The following is a 20,330-nucleotide window of genomic DNA, read 5'->3' as shown; positions in this document are numbered from 1 at the left end:
TCCGATGCAGTGGATCACAGTGGCTTCACCCCCCGAAGGAGGAGGAGTGTAGTAGCCACCACAAAGATCGCGGGAGGCGCACATTGGCACGGCGCGTCACGGACGGTAGTTGCTGCAAGTAGAGTCCCGTCCACCAGAGGGCACGCGAGAATTCGGACGCGACCTCTGCCGGCATGACAACAACAACAACAACAACAACTCCGGCAGCACGGGCTGTGCCCAGTCAGTCAAGATCGGGCATGCCTAGGACACAGTCCCGGTCTACGCTAAGTGCAGTGCGACGTAAACGTGAGCAGTGTTACTACACAAGTGTTTAGGATCCGTACCAGGTCGGATAGAAGGAAGACATCGAAACAATCCAGAGGCAGACTGCTATATTTGTTACCAGTAGTATGCAAGTGTTATGGAGCTGCTTTGCGAACACATAGGGGAATCCCTGGTGGGAAGTCGACGTTCTTTTCGAGAAACACTATTAAAAAAAATTTCAAGAACAGACATTTGAAGGTGGCTGCAGAATGATTCTACAGCTGGCAACGTACATTCACGTAAGAACCACAATGATAAGATGTGAGAAATTAGGGTTCAAATAGAGGCATATAGAAAGCCATTTTTCCCCTCACTCTATTTGCGAGTGGAACAGGGAAGGAAATGACTAGTAGTGGTACAGGGTACACTCCACACACTATGGTGGCTTGTGGAGTATATAAACGTATATGTAGAATGCTAAGGGGATCTGAGGATGCGATGATCAATGCTGAATCTGAAGTCCATACTTTCATATCTGAAACTGAGGAACAGGGAATTTGAGGTGAATGATGATTTAGGATGGCAATTGAGTGAACTGATCAAACCAACCTATTTCAAATTCTTAAAGAGATGGCTTAGATAAGACAAAAGTGATTATCCGGCACACTTAACAAACACCACCTCCAACATGGAGTTCAGAGGACATATTTTTGATGCCTATGAAATCAGGAAAGGAGTGAGACCAGGAGATGGACTATGATCTGTGCTCTTCAACTGTTTCTTTTTAGAAATGGACATCCATGAATTGCAGAAAGAAATCAGCATTCAGGTGTTAGCTAAGCTACAAGTATACAATTCTTACGATCGATTGTCTAAGGCTTTGCAGATGATCTAGTGACCTTTCCAGACACCATAAATATGAGAGCAAAACAACTTAATCAATTGAAGACACAGGCAGTGAAGGCTGGGCTACTAATCCCCTTCGGGTACATACACTTTAAGCAAATGTAAAATAAGCTACAAGAGAACCGGAGGCCGACTAGGAAAAATTAAGCAGACTGAAAAGTTTAAATACCTAGACAAATGAATAGTTCCTAACCCTCAGAGAAAGAAGGCTTCATATTATGTATATGTGGTAAGCTCACAGTTACGATTATCTTTTGCCATCTGCCTCACTCTAGATTCATATGCTGTATGAGCAACTGGCCGTGCTGGCACACCCCGGATATTGTTTGATGCCCTAAGTTAAGGCTTGCTGGCCACGGATACGGGGACCGACATCAGAGGCTCCACTGTCAGCCTCCAGCAATTGTCTACAACACTGAATGCGTGGTCACACTCGAAACTAGCACCGCCAACATCAGTGATGTCCATGCATGTCTCTATCTAGGCCAGTGCAAGCCTTCCAGACTCAGCCTAAACCATGGCGTCAACTGTTACTTATTGTGCAGCCCTTAAGATTTTGACACAGTTATGCTCGTCTCCGGGCAGTTTCATGTTACTGTACATCGTACGGTTGTGTGTTGTGCCAAATGAACAGATCAAAGAGGAGTGTTTGTTTGTATTGTGTGCCATAACAGTATTAACAAAATGGAAGCCCTATCAAATAACTTAAGGCATCTACAATAAGAGAACAATGTCTTTCAAACACAAAACTTAGACACTACAGGAAATTTATTGTATCAGAGGCTCTATATGCAGCAGAGACTCTTACAATGAAGAAGGAACATCTAATGGAGACGCTTAAGGATAAAGAAAGATAGATTTACAGTAAAATGCCATCAAAGACAACATTAACTACAGAAGGCTTCACAACAACAAATCACATAAAACATGGAGCAGATAGCAAGATGATTCAGAAAAGAAGGCTTGCCTTTTATGATTATGTGACATGAATGAGTCCAGGAAGGATATCTAAAAAAAAATTAGCCTACTTTCCAAGATATGAAATTCAAAGGGGCACAGTTTGCAGAAGACAAAAAAGATCGAGGAGAACAAATGTTCCCAGGAATATCCAAAGCTGGAGAAAGGGGAAGTGTTGACCAAGAGAGTATAGAATAACACCAGAAACAAATGCAGAACCACTGAGCAACAGTTAGAGCTCAGAAAAAGAGACAGCTGAATTGAGGTGGTCGCCAGTTGAAAGAAAGAAAGAAGAAGAAACTAAAATTCTATGAAATAAGTTATTTTTCATGTAACATAACAGATTATTTTGGCCACAGCATAAAATTGCTTGAAATTATACATCCTTTTCCATATTGATCCATATTGAACTTGTTACTTGTGTTTAAAAAATCTTGTACATGGCTGCACATTCAGACACCGTAAATAGTTACAATTGAAAGAAAATCAGACCTCGGTCACTATTTTTAACAAATTAACCTGGTTTCGACAGTGCTAGGAGTGTCTTCCTCAGAATTTAAAATAAAGAATGGTCTATATTCTATAACATGGTCACAGAATTTAGTCATAATTCTGTGACCATTTTATAGAATATAGACCAGCATAGCTTAAAATTACATGAAATTCAACTTTATTGACAAGACAGGCCATAATTCTGATGTAGGACTTGTTTGATGCCATGGGAATGAAGATAGGCACTTGTGTGGAGTATTTGAGAGTGGTGAGTTAGATAGGCCAGTAACTCAGTCAGATTTTTCAATTTTATTAAGTAACTAGTTGGCAACACAGTATGACTATGCATATTCATGTTGGCAATTTTCTATTAGAAACAAAAGCAAAAAAAGAACTGTTTTTGTAGTGAAATGTTGAAAAAAATTCATCTCCCTGTATTCGTGTAATTATGAAACAGTCAGACAAAGAACTATGTATAATGTACAAATATATAACAACATTATCCTGGACAATTTTTATACACTGGGCACAACTGTTTCGCATGTCTGCAATGTGATTTTGTAAATGTCTCTTGATAGCACTAGAGGCAGCTATTTTGCACAATGTGATATTTTTGCACACATCTCAGTATTTATGATATCAAATCTCTTGAACTAGGAGTCAAACAATGGTATATTTGTGTAGGTATATTCAGCAGCATATGTGGCTTTTGTCTGTGAAATACATTTGAAATAGAGTTAGTAGCAAATAAGCAATAAATTTTAAACATCATGTGCAATCTGACAGTTTTCATGCATCTCACTGTTTACAGTGTCGTATCTCCTGAACTATGTGTGGTACCACGATATAATTTTGTAGGTGCATTTTGCTGCACTACCACGATATAATTTTGTAGGTGCATTTTGCTGCACACGTGGACACCATCTGTGAAATTTAGTGCAAATAGAGTTAGTAGCACATAAGTAACAAAATTAAACATTACGCATGTTGCAGCAAGTTTTCACACATCTCATTGTTTATGACGTCATATCTGCTGAACTACAAATTGTTGGTGGTTCTTATTGCTACAGTGATTGTTGCCTGACAGTAAGGGATATGTGTACCAAGTTTGATTCAAATTGGTCCAGTGGTTTAGGAGGAGATGTGGAACATACATATATCCATTTTTATAATATGTAGGGATATTTTGGCAATGCTGATTAAGTCAGATGCAAGATGTCTTTGTTTTTGAACTGAACAACAATAAAGTAACATTATTCAAAGTTTTTGTTTGTTATTTATAAAGCCAAGATCACCTTAAACATGAAAATGAATCTAAGGACCTGCAACCCTGGACAAACAATGCCCGCGATAGAAGTATGCTCACAGGAGTTGAGGATTTGGCATTCTATATTATCAGTGGGGGCTCACAGTAATGTCATTTCAAATACGCTATGAGTAGTTCTCACACTGCACTTAGTATTAAGAGAGGAGAAGACTCGTAATGTGACAACATCCCCACAAAGCCACCCACGTACCTTTAGTGCCTGATCGACGTTGGCCTTGCCCTGCGTACTCGCCAGTTCCCGCAACAGCTCCCGCCACAGGCCGGGCCGCTCCTCCTGCGCTCGGTGCTCCACCTCCAGTGCGAAGTACGCCAGCCAGGGCGCGTCTGGTGCAGAGCAGCGCGGCACCAGCGACGCCCACGTCCCGGAGCCCGACGCCACCCAGCTGATGAGCGCCGACAGCGTCCCACCCGCACGCAGCCCCGCAGCGCTCTGCGGGCAGTCGGGCACGGACTGTGATTTTGTGAAACATTTGCCTTTGGCTGTATACCAAATGATACCAGCCTACATATGAATGCCATTGTGTAGTGTAACTTTTTGGCGATAGCACAGTTTGTTTTGTAGGGGAAATTTCCTCATTATCCACTGCAAAGCAGTATCGATCACTTCATTTTGTTATTTTCATATGTTGATTTTTACGTCACTGTAGATGCCTTTCTGAATTACAGTTGTGTGAGTAATGCTTATGCATTTGTTTCTCTCACATCCAAATCAATGACATAATAAATCACATATTTCTTTCAACACATTGTCAAAACATAATTTTCCAAAAAGTTACTTCATTTTATAAAATCAGTTTCTAAAAATTCAAGTTACTTTTACACCAACTCAAGTAAATCTGTTATTTACTTTCTTTATTAATTTGTCGCATCTTTCAAGAGCCACATGTGTAGAATTTTGGCAGTTGTATCAGTAAAAGCAGAGGTTGTGCAAATTATAGTGCAGAATTGTACAAGTATAAATATAAAAGTGACAACTGGTGTTTGAGCCACAAGACATTATGTGATCAAGGTAAGAAATCAATAACAAATTGATGTAATTTTAGGTAAAAAAGTAAAATTAAAATAATTCATAATAATGACAAGAATTACCAGTTTCCACTTGCAGCATACAAAAAAGTAAAATGAATCCACAACCAATATGCACTTTGGACAAGGTCTTCAATACAAATGGTAAGTAAAGATTATGTTGCGCTTCCCGTTCTCAAATTTAAAAAAAATTGATTTACTCATTTTATGTTGGTACTGAAATTGAAATTATAAGATATATGTTTAGTAGTTGAGAACATCATTATGAGTAGATCTCAACACACAGATGAAGTGTCAAGACTGTATGAGGTCAAAGATACTACACTGATAACCACTGCACCAACTTCAACGCTGCTATGTTCTCTGGCACTCACCAGGCGACATCCCGTGGTACGGTCTCACTGCCTCAGTTACATAATGAGAAGGTGTGGCCGTTCGACAAGGTTGACAGCAATGACCGTCCTAAAGAGGGCACCACATCTTACAGACCTACAGCGCCACACCTCTCACAGATGCCAATCGACCATCAGAGAACATCACATTACACAGAGAGCCAATGAGCAAGCAGCCTGTCATCACAGCCAGCAGGAACCCCTCACACGGACCGAGTGTACTCATCTGCATGGTAACATAAACACCACTGCTGGGTCTCCGCAGTCAATCTACACTCAGCTCACAGTGACTACAGGAGGTTCATGGAGGTCAACGGTCGGAATTCACACAGGAAGTCAGTGATCTGCCTCCCGCATCAGTCATTGGTGAATGGTACCAATACCAGTATAGTGAGTCACCAAAGTGTCATCTCAGGATATGAGGAACTGTCAAACTCGTATTATGTGTCAGGTTGTGGACTTCATTATCTGAAGTTACCTGCTCCAAGAAGAAAGATACCTGTTCACTAACACCAGAGTTCTATGTTCCATTTCAGTCTTCTAATCAATACAGTTATGGTACTTGGATTATTTATTTCTGTAGTTGTTCTCAACTGTGCACAATAGCACAGTTTTATTTATGGTGATGTGCTACTGGATAGATAACTATGTCACACAGGGGCACAGTCACATCACAAGTCCACAGTTGATATGGGCAGGGTGAGAAGTAAACATAGATTAAAAAGAAGAGAAATTCATTGTTCAATTCATTTCCCTCTTCATCTTAATCCATATTTACTCATCACTCAGTCTTCAACCTCTTTGGACTGAAGCTGGCACAGTGCTTATGAATGTACTATCTTTGACCTCCTACTGACTGATGTCTCCTCTCCCCTTTCATATCTCCTCCCCTTAGAAAAGGTTGGCCTGTCATACTGGGTCTCAGTGATCTGCTATTTATTTTTAACCTTTCTCCCTGAGAAAGATAAGTTTAGTTCCAAAAGGTAGAATAGTGTAGTGTATTTTATGTGTGTCTATCAACAGCATCATCTAAAGACTTCTGTGAATGTGGCTTCTTCCCTATTTTGTGTTATCCTCTTCATTGCATGATAATTTCAACATTTTGTTACTTCCAATAGATCTTTGACTATTTCCTTTCTTGGCCTCCTCTTGGTTTACTTTCGCAAAGTTTCTCCTTCGTAAGTGTCCATTAAATGTTTATTGTATTGAAATAAATGTCCAAAATCTTTTGTTTTCCTTTTTTGGGTAGATCCTATGAGGCTTCTCTGCATACTGACCTCTTTTAGAAAATCTTCACCGGTTTTCCTTTGCATCCAGCTAATTCCTTTAGAGGAGCTACTTGACTGAAAACTGAGATTGGCTGATAGAGCAGTGTGCTGACCACATTCTCCTCCATGCCTGCATCAGTGATGCCCGTTGACAGAGGATGACATGGCAGTCCGTCAGTACTGTTGGGCTTTTTGAGGCTTGTTCGAACAGGGTTTCATTTTGGTTTGGAAGGCATGATTAGTAATTTTTATTTCCATTCTGCATCTGTCACCTTATGTAGTTAAAGGACCTAAATAACAAAATTCATCAACTTCCTGTGTTTTATTTATTTCAGTTTTGATATTGAGTATCCTCTTTCTTTACCTGCTTAGTATCATAACTTTGGTCTACCAGCAATTAATTTTGCATTACTACTTTTTCATAACTGCTGAACATCTAGAAGTATATTTAGCACATGCTTTATGCTAACAGGTATTATGTCAATATCATCTGAGAATCTTATGCAGTGAATGGGGATTGCTTTCACTTCTGCACCAGATGCTTTTTCTTTGAAGATCTTCATAATTTTTTCAGTGAGAAGGTTGAACAATTAAACAGAAAGTGAGTATCCTTATGTTAACCCTTTCTAATTTTTACTTCACATTCTTCTCTGGTAACTTCTGTCTTCACACTTTTCTTTTTGTATATGTTTAATATTATTCTTCAGACTTTTCAGTGTAAGGGTGTACCTCTCAAGATTTTGGAGGATTCCTTCAAGCTGATACTGTCAAGTGCCTTCTCAAGATCAATAAAGGCTATGGAAGCATCTCTATTTAATCCGAAATTTTTCTCTAGCAACCTCCTGACTACAACGATGACTTCTCTGGTTCAAAACCAAACTGATCCTCTTCAAGTGCTAGCTATAGTTCTGTTTTTATTATGTTCTGTCAACAGTACTAAATATTTTGTCTAGTGAAGGTAAGTAATGGACTGAAATTCTGTCTCATAATTTTCACAACAGCCCTATCTGTCTTTCATGTGCTCAAAGTGAACCTGAGAAATGCTGAGTAATCAGTAAGATGGAATAATTAGAATAATGGGAAGGGTAGATTGCTTCTCACCACATGGAGAAAGTGATCAGTTCCAGACAGGCATGACGAAAAGGCTGATAAACATTCAAGCTTATGGACAAAAAAATTCTTTTGGAAGTAGGAAACACACACACACACACACACACACACACACACACACACACACACAAGCAAAAGTGTGTGTTGTACTTGTGTGAATGTGTATGTGTTTTCCATTTCCAAAGACAATTTTTTTTTTTTTTTTTGTCTGGAAGCTTAAACATTTATCAGTCTTTTCATTGTGTTTGCCTGTGACTCAATGTTTCCCCCGTGTGATGAATAGCAATCTATCCTTTTCTATGACAATGAAAACGTTATACTGTCAAAAACCTATCCTTTCATAACATTGTTGTTATTCCACTCTGTACTTTCCATTGTTAGAATAAAGGCATAGGATATCTCAATAAATAAACATTAAACTCCCAACTGTAGTGTGACAAGCAGCACGTCAAATTCCAATTTAATTTTTTCTGATATATCGCTGGAAAAAACAAATTATGTAAATAAACGCATTGTATTGTGTATTACTTGTTAACTTTTTGTGCCCCTAACACGTGTTAACAAGTCATACAAACTTCAGATGCAATTTTATGTAACAATAGAGCATAAAATTAATGTAATGCTCCTGGTAGAAACTAAACACCAATAAATATTTTACAAAAATCAAAGTTGTTTTAGTTAACCAGTGTAGCCACAATTACAATTATTCATTTTTTATTCCACTTACATAAATCAACAACATCTATATAAAATACTATAATTAGTAAACAAAGTAAAGTATATCCTTCTTTGCCCACTTTCATCTTTCTGGTTCAGGTTGTGAATCAGGAGTGTCCATTGTCACCTGTCTCTCCAGCACTGGTTTTCCTCCCCTCTTCTCTAGGGACTCCCACACTATGTCTCCTTATCCCTCTATCGGTCTTCCTTTCAGAAAATACTTTTTTTTAACACATTCTCCTCTTCCATTCTCATCCTATTTCCATACTACTTTAGTTTTGTTTTCTGTCTTAACCTCAAAGTTTTGAGAGACTGGTCGTTTTTCTCATCTCCTCATTTCTGATTGCATCCCTTCATGTCTTGCCTCTGATAATGCTTAAAAGTTTCATCTCTGCTGCCTGTATTCTGATCTCTTCCTGTTTTATTATAGTCTAAGCATCAGCACATACTAGAATGAGTTCATAATAAGCTGAATACTTATCTTCAGGACATTTTTATTCCACAGAATAACCCTTACACTCTGGTAGGATTTGTTTGCTTGTTGTAGTCTGTCCCCAATTTCCTCAGCTGTCTTGCCATCATTTATGATCGGACTCCCTAAGTACTTAAAACTTTTGACCACTTCAAATTTCTCCATTCAGTTTTCGTAAACAGTTTAAATTAATCTGATGTAACAAACACATTAAATTAACAAACCAAAGTCGTAAGTTGCAGTTATTCCAGCTGCTTTATGAAGTTAATATCTCACAGATGTAGTTTCATATCTACATCCGTGTATGGCATTCAAGTCAGCTCTAAAATCTACAGAAAGCTATTCTCTTAGCTCTACTAACTTCACGGAATGAAAGCCACTGTAATTTCATTGTACAGGATTGCTGCTTGGTAAGCATATATTGTAAAATAAAACAGTTACCATATATAGACAAACTAAAAACAGAGCACTGTATGAAAATAATATTGTCAGTGATTTTTATTTCAGCATAAAGGTGCAGAGCTGATCAGAAAAATATTGCTTGCACAGGAGTATGTTATCAGCTATATGATCCAGGTTCAAGATATCAGCAAGTGATGGGCATATATTCTAACACAGATTAACACAGAGTATGTATCACTGAAATGTTGGCAGTGTTGGAGTTCTGAATTGGGCAAACATAGAGAAGTTTTAGTCTGAATACAGTCCTGTGAAATGTTCTAGAAGTGCAAGCTGTAAATTGACTTGGTCAAGAACTGAATTATACTCTGGACAGAGGATTATCAATGGCCATGCAAAAAGAAATAGAGACGAGACAGTATTATCCTGTGCTGTCATTAACATTCAGTAACAGAGCAAGAGGTGGAAAACCTGTGCATTTTACATGAGGAAGATACAAATGAAAATCTTAATCATGCAACAAATCTGCTAAGAGTTGTACTGTTGAAATGGCAGCTACTAGGTGATATCCTTGTGTTATAACAGATGACCAACAGCTGCTAGCCTGATGTTGCATCACAGAAAAGAAAGCTGCATCAGTGCAAATATGATCTATGCTTTTAGAGTAGTTAAGCTGTTAAAACCGTGGAAATGCACTGCAATATGGAAGCACAGTATGGTGATTAGTGTGTGCCTCTGCAGCAGTTGTATGAGTGAAGCAGAAAGTTTAAAAGAGGCATAGCTTCTGTGGGCCAGACACACCATGTAGTGAAAAATGAAAACATTGTCACAGTGGAAGAGATTGTGAAGCAAAATGTATATACTACTGTAAACAAAATAGCCATGATTTTGAATTTTAGTGCCGGTTTAGCGCGCAATATTGTTCACTGTGTGCTGCAATTCAAACAAGTCTGGACAAGATAGATGCTGCACCAGGTGATTGTTGAATTGAAAGATCATCGGCTCAGTGCCAGCGATGAACTTCACTTCTGTGTCATTTTCAAGTGGAGCGTAATTAACTGTAGAGAGAACTGTTACAAGAGATGAGACCTTGGTGCATTATCATTGATCTGAGATGGAATGATCAAGCAAGGAATGGCACCAAAGTTCTTCGTGGAAACCAAAAGAATTAAGCACTCAACCATCAACAAAAAAAGGTCTTGCTCATTCTCTTTTTTCCATGAAAAGGCTTAATTTTGGATCCTTACAGCGAAAGGATATCAGCAGTGACCAGTAATTCATACTCAAAATTGCTACAAACCCACTTCTTCCCTCCAATCAGGAGTGAATGATAAGGACTCCTGACTGCGGGGGTTTTGTTGCAATACAACAATTCTTACTCCTACACTGCCCCTCAACAATAGCAACAACAACAACGACTCAAACACCCAACTTACTCACCAGACCCCTTACCAAGTGACTTTTAGGTGTTTGGACACCTCAATGAAGCACTGGGAGAGATGTATCACAGAAGGGTGACTGAGTGAAAACTGTGGACCGTGAGTGGCTGCATTCACAATCAAAATAATTCTTCTCATGAGGTACCCACATACTTATAAAGTGGGGACTATGTCAAAAATGATGTACCAGTAAGTTTTAGGGTTGTGTACCTCAATCAGTAAAAACAGAACCCTTACTGGATCACACAGTTGTCTGTCAGTCAGTCAATCTTCTGTCTGTCTGTCTGTCTGTCTCTGTCCAACCATTAAGAACGCTTCTTCTCAGGAATGGGTAGACGTATAAAGTTGAAATTTATGTCAGAGACTAAAGTTTATGGCCCCTTGGCAATATAAAAAAAAATTAAGCTTCTACACCAATGCAATCACAAAATACGACCATTTATATCACACATTTTGATACTCACAATCTCACCCATCAAAACCTAAAGGGTACCTCCCATTGACCTAGAATCGTGAAATTTGCCAGGAAGCACGATTCTGCAGTACAAGTACAGAAAAAAATCCAAAAAGCATTAATTTTTAATTATATGAGACAAAAAAATTTTTGTTTGTTATCAGACTGCCAATCTGTTCAGCTGTTATGACCCATTTTTCTTGTAAATGGGTAGACATATCAAGTTGAAATTTATATCGAATACTAAAATCCATGGTCCCTTGGTGGTGTGAAAACTTTTAAGCTTGCAAGTCAATGCAATCAAATGATACAGCCATTTATGTCAACATATTTGATACTTGCAAGCTCACTCATCAAAACCTATAGGGTATTTCCACTTAACCAAGAATACTGAAATATGGCAGGAAACAAAATTATACAGTAAAAGTAACAGTTTTTTTCCGACTGTTTGTCTGTCTGTCTGTCAGCTAAGACCATTTTTTTCTCAGGAAGAGGTATACGTATCAAGTTGAAATTTATGTCATATATATGGTCCCCTGGCAGTGTAAAAAAATTAAGCTTCAAAGTCAACATTATACTCACAAACTCACTCATCAAAACCTATTCGATACTCCCTGTTGACCTGGAATCACGGAATTTGGCATGAAGCAAGGCTTTACAGTACAAATGAAGGAAAAAATCTGAAAATTGTTAATCTTTAATTATATCACAGTCTCTCCCCCCCCCCCCCCCTCCATGTTATCCAACTGCCTGTCTGTCCATCTGTTACGACCCCTCTTACTCACAAACTGGTAGACATATCAAGTTGAAATTTATCTCACTTTCTGAAGTCCCTTGGCACGGTAAAAAATTTTATATCAATACACTTCAAAAAGACAGCAATCTATGTCACATATTTTGATATCCTGCGAGTACTGATATTAATAACAGGCAAAAAATAATCTTAACTGGCGATTAACAGGATGTATGATCTAACTGTATACAAAATTAAGTTTCTACATAACTCTCGGTGCATCAGTCCTACTCACACTTATTCAGGTTTTTGTGTTACCTCACTTGCAGAATAAAAATAATTAATATCTCCACTGGAATCACCCTCATATGAGACAGCACCAGAAACAATGCATGTAAGGACTACACATAAAATTGACAGAAAGCACTTGAAGATCAACCTCGAGCACTCAGAATGATCTGTGCAACTTCCATGAGTTAACAATTTGTAATATTGTGGATCTTGAGTAAAATTAGGAGAGACATACTGAAACATCACAGCTCCTAGGTGAGCTTCATTCGTGCTCATATATTCTGGGCAGTAAGAGCAGTGTCCACAAAAGGGAGCGAATAGCAAATATTTTATGAAGGATTACTATAGATTAATTAAAAACAAACTATTCCATATAATGTGTGTCCAACTTTTATTCCTTACAGAGATACAGTCATTAAATTGTAACCAAAACAAATACTCAGAAGAATTTATCATGGCTGGGGTTCACCATCATCCAGAATTTTGTAAAGAATATCATCTTCGCTGTTGACTGTAGAAATTATTTATTACTGTCACAATTGCAATTTCGGCCTTTGGGTGATTGACAAGTGGTACTGAAAATGCTAAAAAAATACAAATTGTATATACAGAATAGAGACGGTATATACAGAATTTCACCAAAATGCCATTTAGACAGTACCACATTACAAAATTGTGAAAATAAGACACCGCTTACATTTTGCTTCAGCACATATAAGGCTTCAAAATTCTTCAACATGTACGCATGTCACTGTCAGAACTGAGCCTTCTCACTGTAGGAATACAGTAACATCGAACAAGCACAAAGCTGTGCCCGTGGTTAAACGATGTAACCTACATGAACTGTGATCAATGTTAACATTCTTAACACAAATTGCTAAAAATCAATGTCACAACACACTGTTTACATGTGAATTGAGGCCACTGGAGCAAAAATACAGTCACAAGTCATATTTCCTGTGCACTTATCGGAGACAGCACATTCCAGTGATAACAGTTGTAGGCTTCATATCATAACACCATTTTACAGGGGTTGACAACATATAGCTTTCTACATGACGGCACAGTTATAAGGTAAAAGAGTGTAGGAAGGAAAATTTATTTAGAACAGAGTGGTGTAAAAATACATGTGTTATCTACTGTAAGGGTCTTACAGTGGTTTTGGTGCTTATATAGGACATGACAGCAGTAATCTCACATATCACTACATTTTCATATACAATGCAACTGATAAAAAAACAAAGAAGGCACAAAATGCTCACCCACAAAACAGTCAACAATGTTTCTGTATGCTACCTTGCAAATCTAGGATATGTCTTTTTATCACGCTCTAATACTGGAAATATAATGTAATTATGTAAAAACAGATAATAATACAATTCCAAGATGCTTAAAATGTTATTGAGAAAAATGTAAAAAGTAATTACATGACATTATGATGCACTGTCAAAATACAGGGTGAATCAGAAAGAACTTTAGAACTTTTAAATGATATAGACATTTATTGAGATAATTTACAGAGTCAGTAGATGTGTCATTTTGTGGCAGACAACCTCAAGTTCCACATGGAGCTGTCAAGTGCCATTTTGACTCAATGTGACTATCACTTGTGATGCAGAAAACATCCCACCAATAATCGATTTCTTCCCACACTCGTCACAGCAAATTGGGCATAGCTTGTGCACAGGTGCAGTGTAGAGTTGATTTTTCAGGTTGGCAATATTGTTTGGTAGGTGAGGAACGTACATGCAGTTGACTAATCGCTGAAAATTATTGTGTTCAGGAATGTCTCGTCTTCTATCCAATGTAACATTTCTGCACAGAATTCCACACGAGTGACCTTATCTGCATTACTAATGTGCTGTACCATTGTGAATCTGTATGGTTCAAGTTTAAATGTCTACGCAGTACTCGCCAAACAATCTTTTGCGGAATGCCAGTCCCATGAGATGTACATCATGTTGATTTTTGTGGACTGTTAGACATAATCATCAACATCTGGATGACATGATGATTTATCATGTCAAAGTGAACAATCTATCTCAATGAAGTTCTTGAGCCAAGAGTAAACTGTACGCTTGCTTGGAGGTTCTTTAGCATATTCAGTGCAAAATTTATGCCAAACGGCTGTTCCAGAGTTAGTTTCATTAAACATCAACACACAGCGAGCACATCCCGCACTAGTGAGAGCAGCCATTTTAACTGTGCAATACACTGGTACCAGTGGGGTACTGACTCACTACGTGAATCAAACTTGAGGTTCTTTACTACAACAAACTGACACATTTGCTGATTCCGTAAGTTACCTCGGTAAATCTCTGTATCATTCTAAAGTTGTAAAGTCCTTTTTGACTCACCCTATAAATTAGATAAGACAAGATACACTGTAACGATAAAGTGAAATATAGAAGATAAAATGAAATTACAAAACAAAATGTATGGGAGTGCACTTGATTCTCCCTCATATCCATGTATAAAAAATTGCAATACAACAGAAAAAAATCAAGAGAGCTTATAAAACTTGTTACATATCATTTATAAAGAGCTGGTAAAATACATCATGTAAGATAAGAGATTTTAAAAACAAATAAAGATGAAAATAAAAAGTGGTTGTACATGTATAATTACTATTTATATTTTTCTTGATAACATTTTAAGCAATTTCAAAATTTGTTATTACATGTACATGTATATTCAAATATTTATCAAAAAACAAAGATGATGTGACTTACCAAACGAAAGCGCTGGCAGGTCGAAAGACACACAAACAAACACAAACATACACACAAAATTCAAGCTTTCGCAACAAACTGTTGCCTCATCAGGAAAGAGGGAAGGAGAGGGAAAGACGAAAGGATGTGGGTTTTAAGGGAGAGGGTAAGGATTCATTCCAATCCCGGGAGCGCAAAGACTTACCTTAGGGGGAAAAAAGGACGGGTATACACTCGCACACACACACATATCCATCCACACATATACAGACACAAGTAGACATATTTAAAGACCATATGTATATGTGTCTGTATATGTGTGGATGGATATGTGTGTGTGTGTGTGCGCGAGTGTATACCCGTCCTTTTTTCCCCCTAAGCTAAGTCTTTCCGCTCCCGGGATTGGAATGACTCCTTACCCTCTCCCTTAAAACCCACATCCTTTCGTCTTTCCCTCTCCTTCCCTCTTTCCTGATGAGGCAACAGTTTGTTGCGAAAGCTTGAATTTTGTGTGTATGTTTGTGTTTGTTTGTGTGTCTTTTGACCTGCCAGCGCTTTCGTTTGGTAAGTCACATCATCTTTGTTTTTTGATAAATTTTTCCCACATGGAATGTTTCCCTCTATTATATTAATATCATTAATATGTATATTCAAATAATTACATTTATTTCCCTTATCAGAGCTTGACAAAGAGACATATCCTATATTTATGAGGTAGCATACAGCTGTACTGTTGGCTAATTCATGGACAAGATTTTTGCTTTCTATTTTTTTTCATCAGTTGTAACGTATATCCAAACAAAGATTACTACCACCATATTCTCTATGAGCACCCAAGTCACTGCAAGTCCTTTAGAACAGTTGACATACGTATTTTTTTGCCACTCTGTTACAAATAAATTTTCCTATTCTGTCACCTCGCATCTTACAACTATCTCATCACATAGAAAGCTGTCTGGTGAGAACAAATTTAAAAGGATGTTACAATGTGAAGCTTAATACGTCATCACTGCAATTTACTGTCTCTGATAAATGCACAGAAAATATAACTTGCCAGTGTATTTTCAAACCAGCACCCCAGTTCATAGATAAATAGTGTGATACAGATCTGATTTTTGGCAATCTGTGTGGTGTCACCGCCAGACACCACACTTGCTAGGTGGTAGCCTTTAAATCGGCCGCGGTCCGTTAGTATACGTTGGACCCGCGTGTCGCCACTGTCAGTGATTGCAGACCGAGCGCCGCCACACGGCAGGTCTAGGGAGACTTCCTAGCACTCGCCCAGTTGTACAGCCGACGTTGCTAGGAATGGTTCACTGACAAATACGCTCTCATTTGCCGAGACAATAGTTAGCATAGCCTTCAGCTACGTCATTTGCTACGACCTAGCAAGGCGCCATTACCAGTTTATACTGAGATTGTTATTAATGTATCAACAAGAGCGATGTTCTCCAATTATGGATTAAAGTTAAGTATTCAATCAACTACGTTCTTTTCTTCATAGGATAATTACTTTACATTGTTCCAGACCTCACGCCAGTCTGCGTGAGTTTAAACGCGTGCATTTCGGCCGCCTCTAGCAACACGGTGTTGGCTCTTCTGCCAACACAACAATCTGTATTAAGGATAGTAACATGGGTATCAGTTCATGTAATTTACATCATTTCACAATGTACAGAGCTTCATGTTACTCTATACCTACAGTGAGAAGGCTTAGTTCTGACGACGACATTCAGAGATGTCAGAGGATTTTAAATAGGATATGTGCTGAAGCAAAATATAAGTGATGTGTTACTTTCACCATTTTTGTAATGTGCAGCTGTCTACATTGCATGTTTGTGCAATTCTGTATATAGACTCCGTGCTTCATTCTTTGTAGTTTTTCAGCATTTGCAGCATCCTATGAGAATGTCTTAAAGGCCAAAACTGAAGCTGTGATAGAAATAAATAATTTCTACTACAGGAAACACCACACCTAAAAGACAGTGTTAAGCAAAGACAGATGATCAAGTTCAAAGTTGATTTTCATAAATTTCTCCTATGCTTCAAGGCACTTTTGCATTCTCTCCACAACACCAAGTATAGCTCTTCTGAGGTCATATTGGTGCTTTTTATGAGGGCAGCACCCACTTTCCAGGGAATCTTTGGTGTAAACTATGAGTCACCTGATGATTACAATGTGCAGGGGCCTTGTCATGCTGCAAGAATATAACCATCCTTGCAAGCAAAGGAACCAATAATCTTGGGAGCTTGTTTTGCAGAAGGCCTGTGTGGCGATGTGGTAACAAAACAGGCCCATTCAACTGATTGTCTATGGTATCACTTTACAAACTTACAATGAAGAGTTCTTAAAAATGTACCTCCACAAAGGCAGGTGGGTTTTCATCGGACCACTGATGTGAGTTATGAGTGTTATTGATACAAAGGTAAGAGGAAGTTACTACATAAATAAACAGCATTAATGGGATTATTTGTTGATTTGCAATTAGCCAATGGCAAAATTCCAATTGTCTATCTTCATCTCCCTGTCGAGGATATTAAATCTAGTATACAAGTTAAGGATGGAACAGCTGCATTCATAATGGTTGTCACATTCCTGTAAGTGGAACACCAATATGTGCAGAAATTATGGTAATGCTTGTTGAAGGATACATTTTACCAACTAAATAATGTCATCTGCTTCATCCACACACTGTTTACCTGCACACTCAGAAGAAATATGCCTGCAGGGCACTGCACCAGTCATGCACAGCTCAGTGAAAGCACGGTAAAAAACTCATAATATGATATCTGTGGTTGGGAAATTGTCAACCACATCCTCTACAAGCATCAGCAGTGTTTCCATTACAAAATTCATACACAAATACCATACTGGCATACTCAGCATTTGTAAATGTGTGTGGAATGCTTGACAATACAGTAGAATTGAGTAACAAATCACAATCACGATGACAAATTTAGTTGAAAAATTCAGTTATATAAACTCCACCACAACCTAAACTTCGGAATGAAAACGGCAATCTACATAAATAAAATGTAAATGTTTGTTTGTTCAAAGTTGTGTACCTCTGAATGTTCTTCACCAATTGCTTTGAAATTTTGACACAGCATTTTATTCTAATAGAGGCATGTTTTCAGGTGCCTATTTTGTGTGTGTGTGTGTGTGTGTGTGTGTGTGTGTGTGTGATAACTTTTTGGGATATTCTGTAACAATGTTTCATTATTCTTAAATGTATTAAAAAATACAAAAATATATATTACATATATTTAAAAAATAGGTACATAAATGTACACACATATTCAAATACAACTTTGTGTCAAAATTTCAAAGCTTTTAGTCAAAAACTTTCAGAGATTTGCTAATAGGAACATTTACAGTTTCTGTATAAATACAAATGTAGGTGTTTGTTTCTTCAAATCTCAAGTCTTTTATTCTCCACAGATTGCATCGAAATTTTGAAATAACACTGCATTCCAATACTCACATGTTTTTATATACCTACCAGGATACCATTTGGTATGCATGCAATATACAGGGTGAACCACGTAACAGTTGCATCGAAAATATTGTGGAAATTGATGTGTGGTTTTCACAGAATGGACTGATAGTCAGGATCTCATATTGTTAGCCAATCAACAGATTGCAGCAATACTTATAAGGTGTATTTGTGCAAATATACATTTTTTTTAATGGACCAATGCCTATTGACATTAGAAAACTAAAGGTGCAGTTAATTCGGACGTCAGTGACGTTTACTGCAGGATTCTAGTGCGAATCATTTACGAGATATCGCATTATGAAAAGTTTCCATGCCAATACTTGTTTGTGCTATTCAACCTATGTAGTTGCTAGGAACAATATTGTTATGTTTGCTTACAGTGTGCTTGTGTGTTCCCTAAGTGCATTGTGACTAGCTGATCAGTTAGTGTGCGATAGTCCAAGCAGTGCAAAAAGAGCTGACATGCTCATGGTGTATGGAGAATGTATGAAGAATGTAGTTTATTCTTGTACAGTGTATGCAGCAAGATATCCCAATAGATGTCGACCATCTCGGCAATCATTTATCAACGTCTTCAATCAGTAATGTGGAAGTGGTAGTGTAACACTAAGACAACACAACAGAAGGAAGAAACAAGTAATGAAAGAAGAGTTGAAAATTAATGTTCCTGCAGCTGTTGCAGTTGATCTGCATGTGACCTCCCACGCAATTGCACGAGGAAGTGGCATGAGCCAGGATAGTGTCCTACACATTCTCCATTGAAGAATGTTCCATTCCTATCACATCTGTGATGTGATAGGGATTGGATGTTTATCCAATTCTCACACATATTAGAAATGTAGGCTTTCTACATTCTTTCTATTCCATTTGACCAGACTCATCCAGAACAAAGTGTGGCTCTGGACGGATACAGCTAGTTGATATATAAATCCATAGTGATTGGAATACCAACACACAATATGAAAACTCTCCCTGTAATTATTTTTATTTCTGTTACTGATAAAAATTGGACACTCATTAATGGAATATTTTATTCAACCTGGGCTACTCTAATATGCCAAATATTTCCCACTCCTCTTGAAACACTGTGCGTAAAGCAGGATATCACACAGACAGAAAAATAGAATGGACAAATATTTCCACTTTGCCTTTTACTTTCACCTTGTTACTGTGGAAACATTTTGGGCCCTTTTTTCCACCAGAGCTATGGACATACCACTTAGCTTTTGTGTATGCTATTTTCAACTATTAACCTTTCACAGAAAATTCCATGTGAGTCTCTCAGTTAATGACTAACATGCATGTCTTGTAAAACCAGTTCTACAGTCAAAAGAAAATACATGCAAGAGGAATATTACAATTACCTCATCTTCAAGTTCCATTGTGGCTTGCTGGACAAAAATGATAATTATGCAGGAGATACTTCATATCAAAAATTAATATCTTTCTAAAAATGAGATACTTAAAAAAAAATGTTAAATTCTCATTGATATTATAGAAGTTGAAATTTAGTTATGAATTATAACCTAATAGTCAGTACTAATACAATTTTGATACTTTAAATAACAGCTTGTGCACTACAAACGTGTTAAATCTACAAACGTACAGGCTTCATACAGCAACCACAGTTAAAGTGGAAATAAACCAGTAAAGTGTAAGAATAGCATAATTAAATATCATCAAATACCATCAATAATGAATTGCTTTCATGATTGTACTGCAGGACCCATATTTGATAGAACATAACATTATTTTGTGCAAGTTCTACTTCACACTGTGTTCTGCAGAACACAGTGAGTAAATTGTTATCTTAAAAGTTCTTAGTTCATCCCACCTCTGAGATTGTGCACACCTCACCTCAGTGATAGTGCATCAGCCTCATCAAACATG

General features: G+C 37.7%; 1 protein-coding gene across 1 annotated transcript in view; it reads right to left on the bottom strand.

Moving 5' to 3' along the window:
* Positions 1 to 20,330, bottom strand: part of LOC126428401 (ectopic P granules protein 5 homolog) — a 359,767-nt gene that overhangs the window by 213,012 nt on the left and 126,425 nt on the right. Inside the window, exons 17-18 of the mRNA XM_050090322.1 lie at positions 19,805 to 19,831; positions 4,119 to 4,358 (exon numbers count right to left, since the gene is read on the bottom strand). Of these exons, the coding sequence (XP_049946279.1) occupies positions 4,119 to 4,358; positions 19,805 to 19,831 (267 nt within the window). The remainder of the gene's footprint in view (positions 1 to 4,118; positions 4,359 to 19,804; positions 19,832 to 20,330) is intronic.

Source organism: Schistocerca serialis, chromosome 12 (genome assembly GCF_023864345.2).
Source record: "Schistocerca serialis cubense isolate TAMUIC-IGC-003099 chromosome 12, iqSchSeri2.2, whole genome shotgun sequence".
Lineage (NCBI taxonomy): Eukaryota > Metazoa > Arthropoda > Insecta > Orthoptera > Acrididae > Schistocerca > Schistocerca serialis.
Note: the sequence above shows the minus strand (reverse complement) of the source record. Positions and strands in the feature narration are given on the sequence as shown.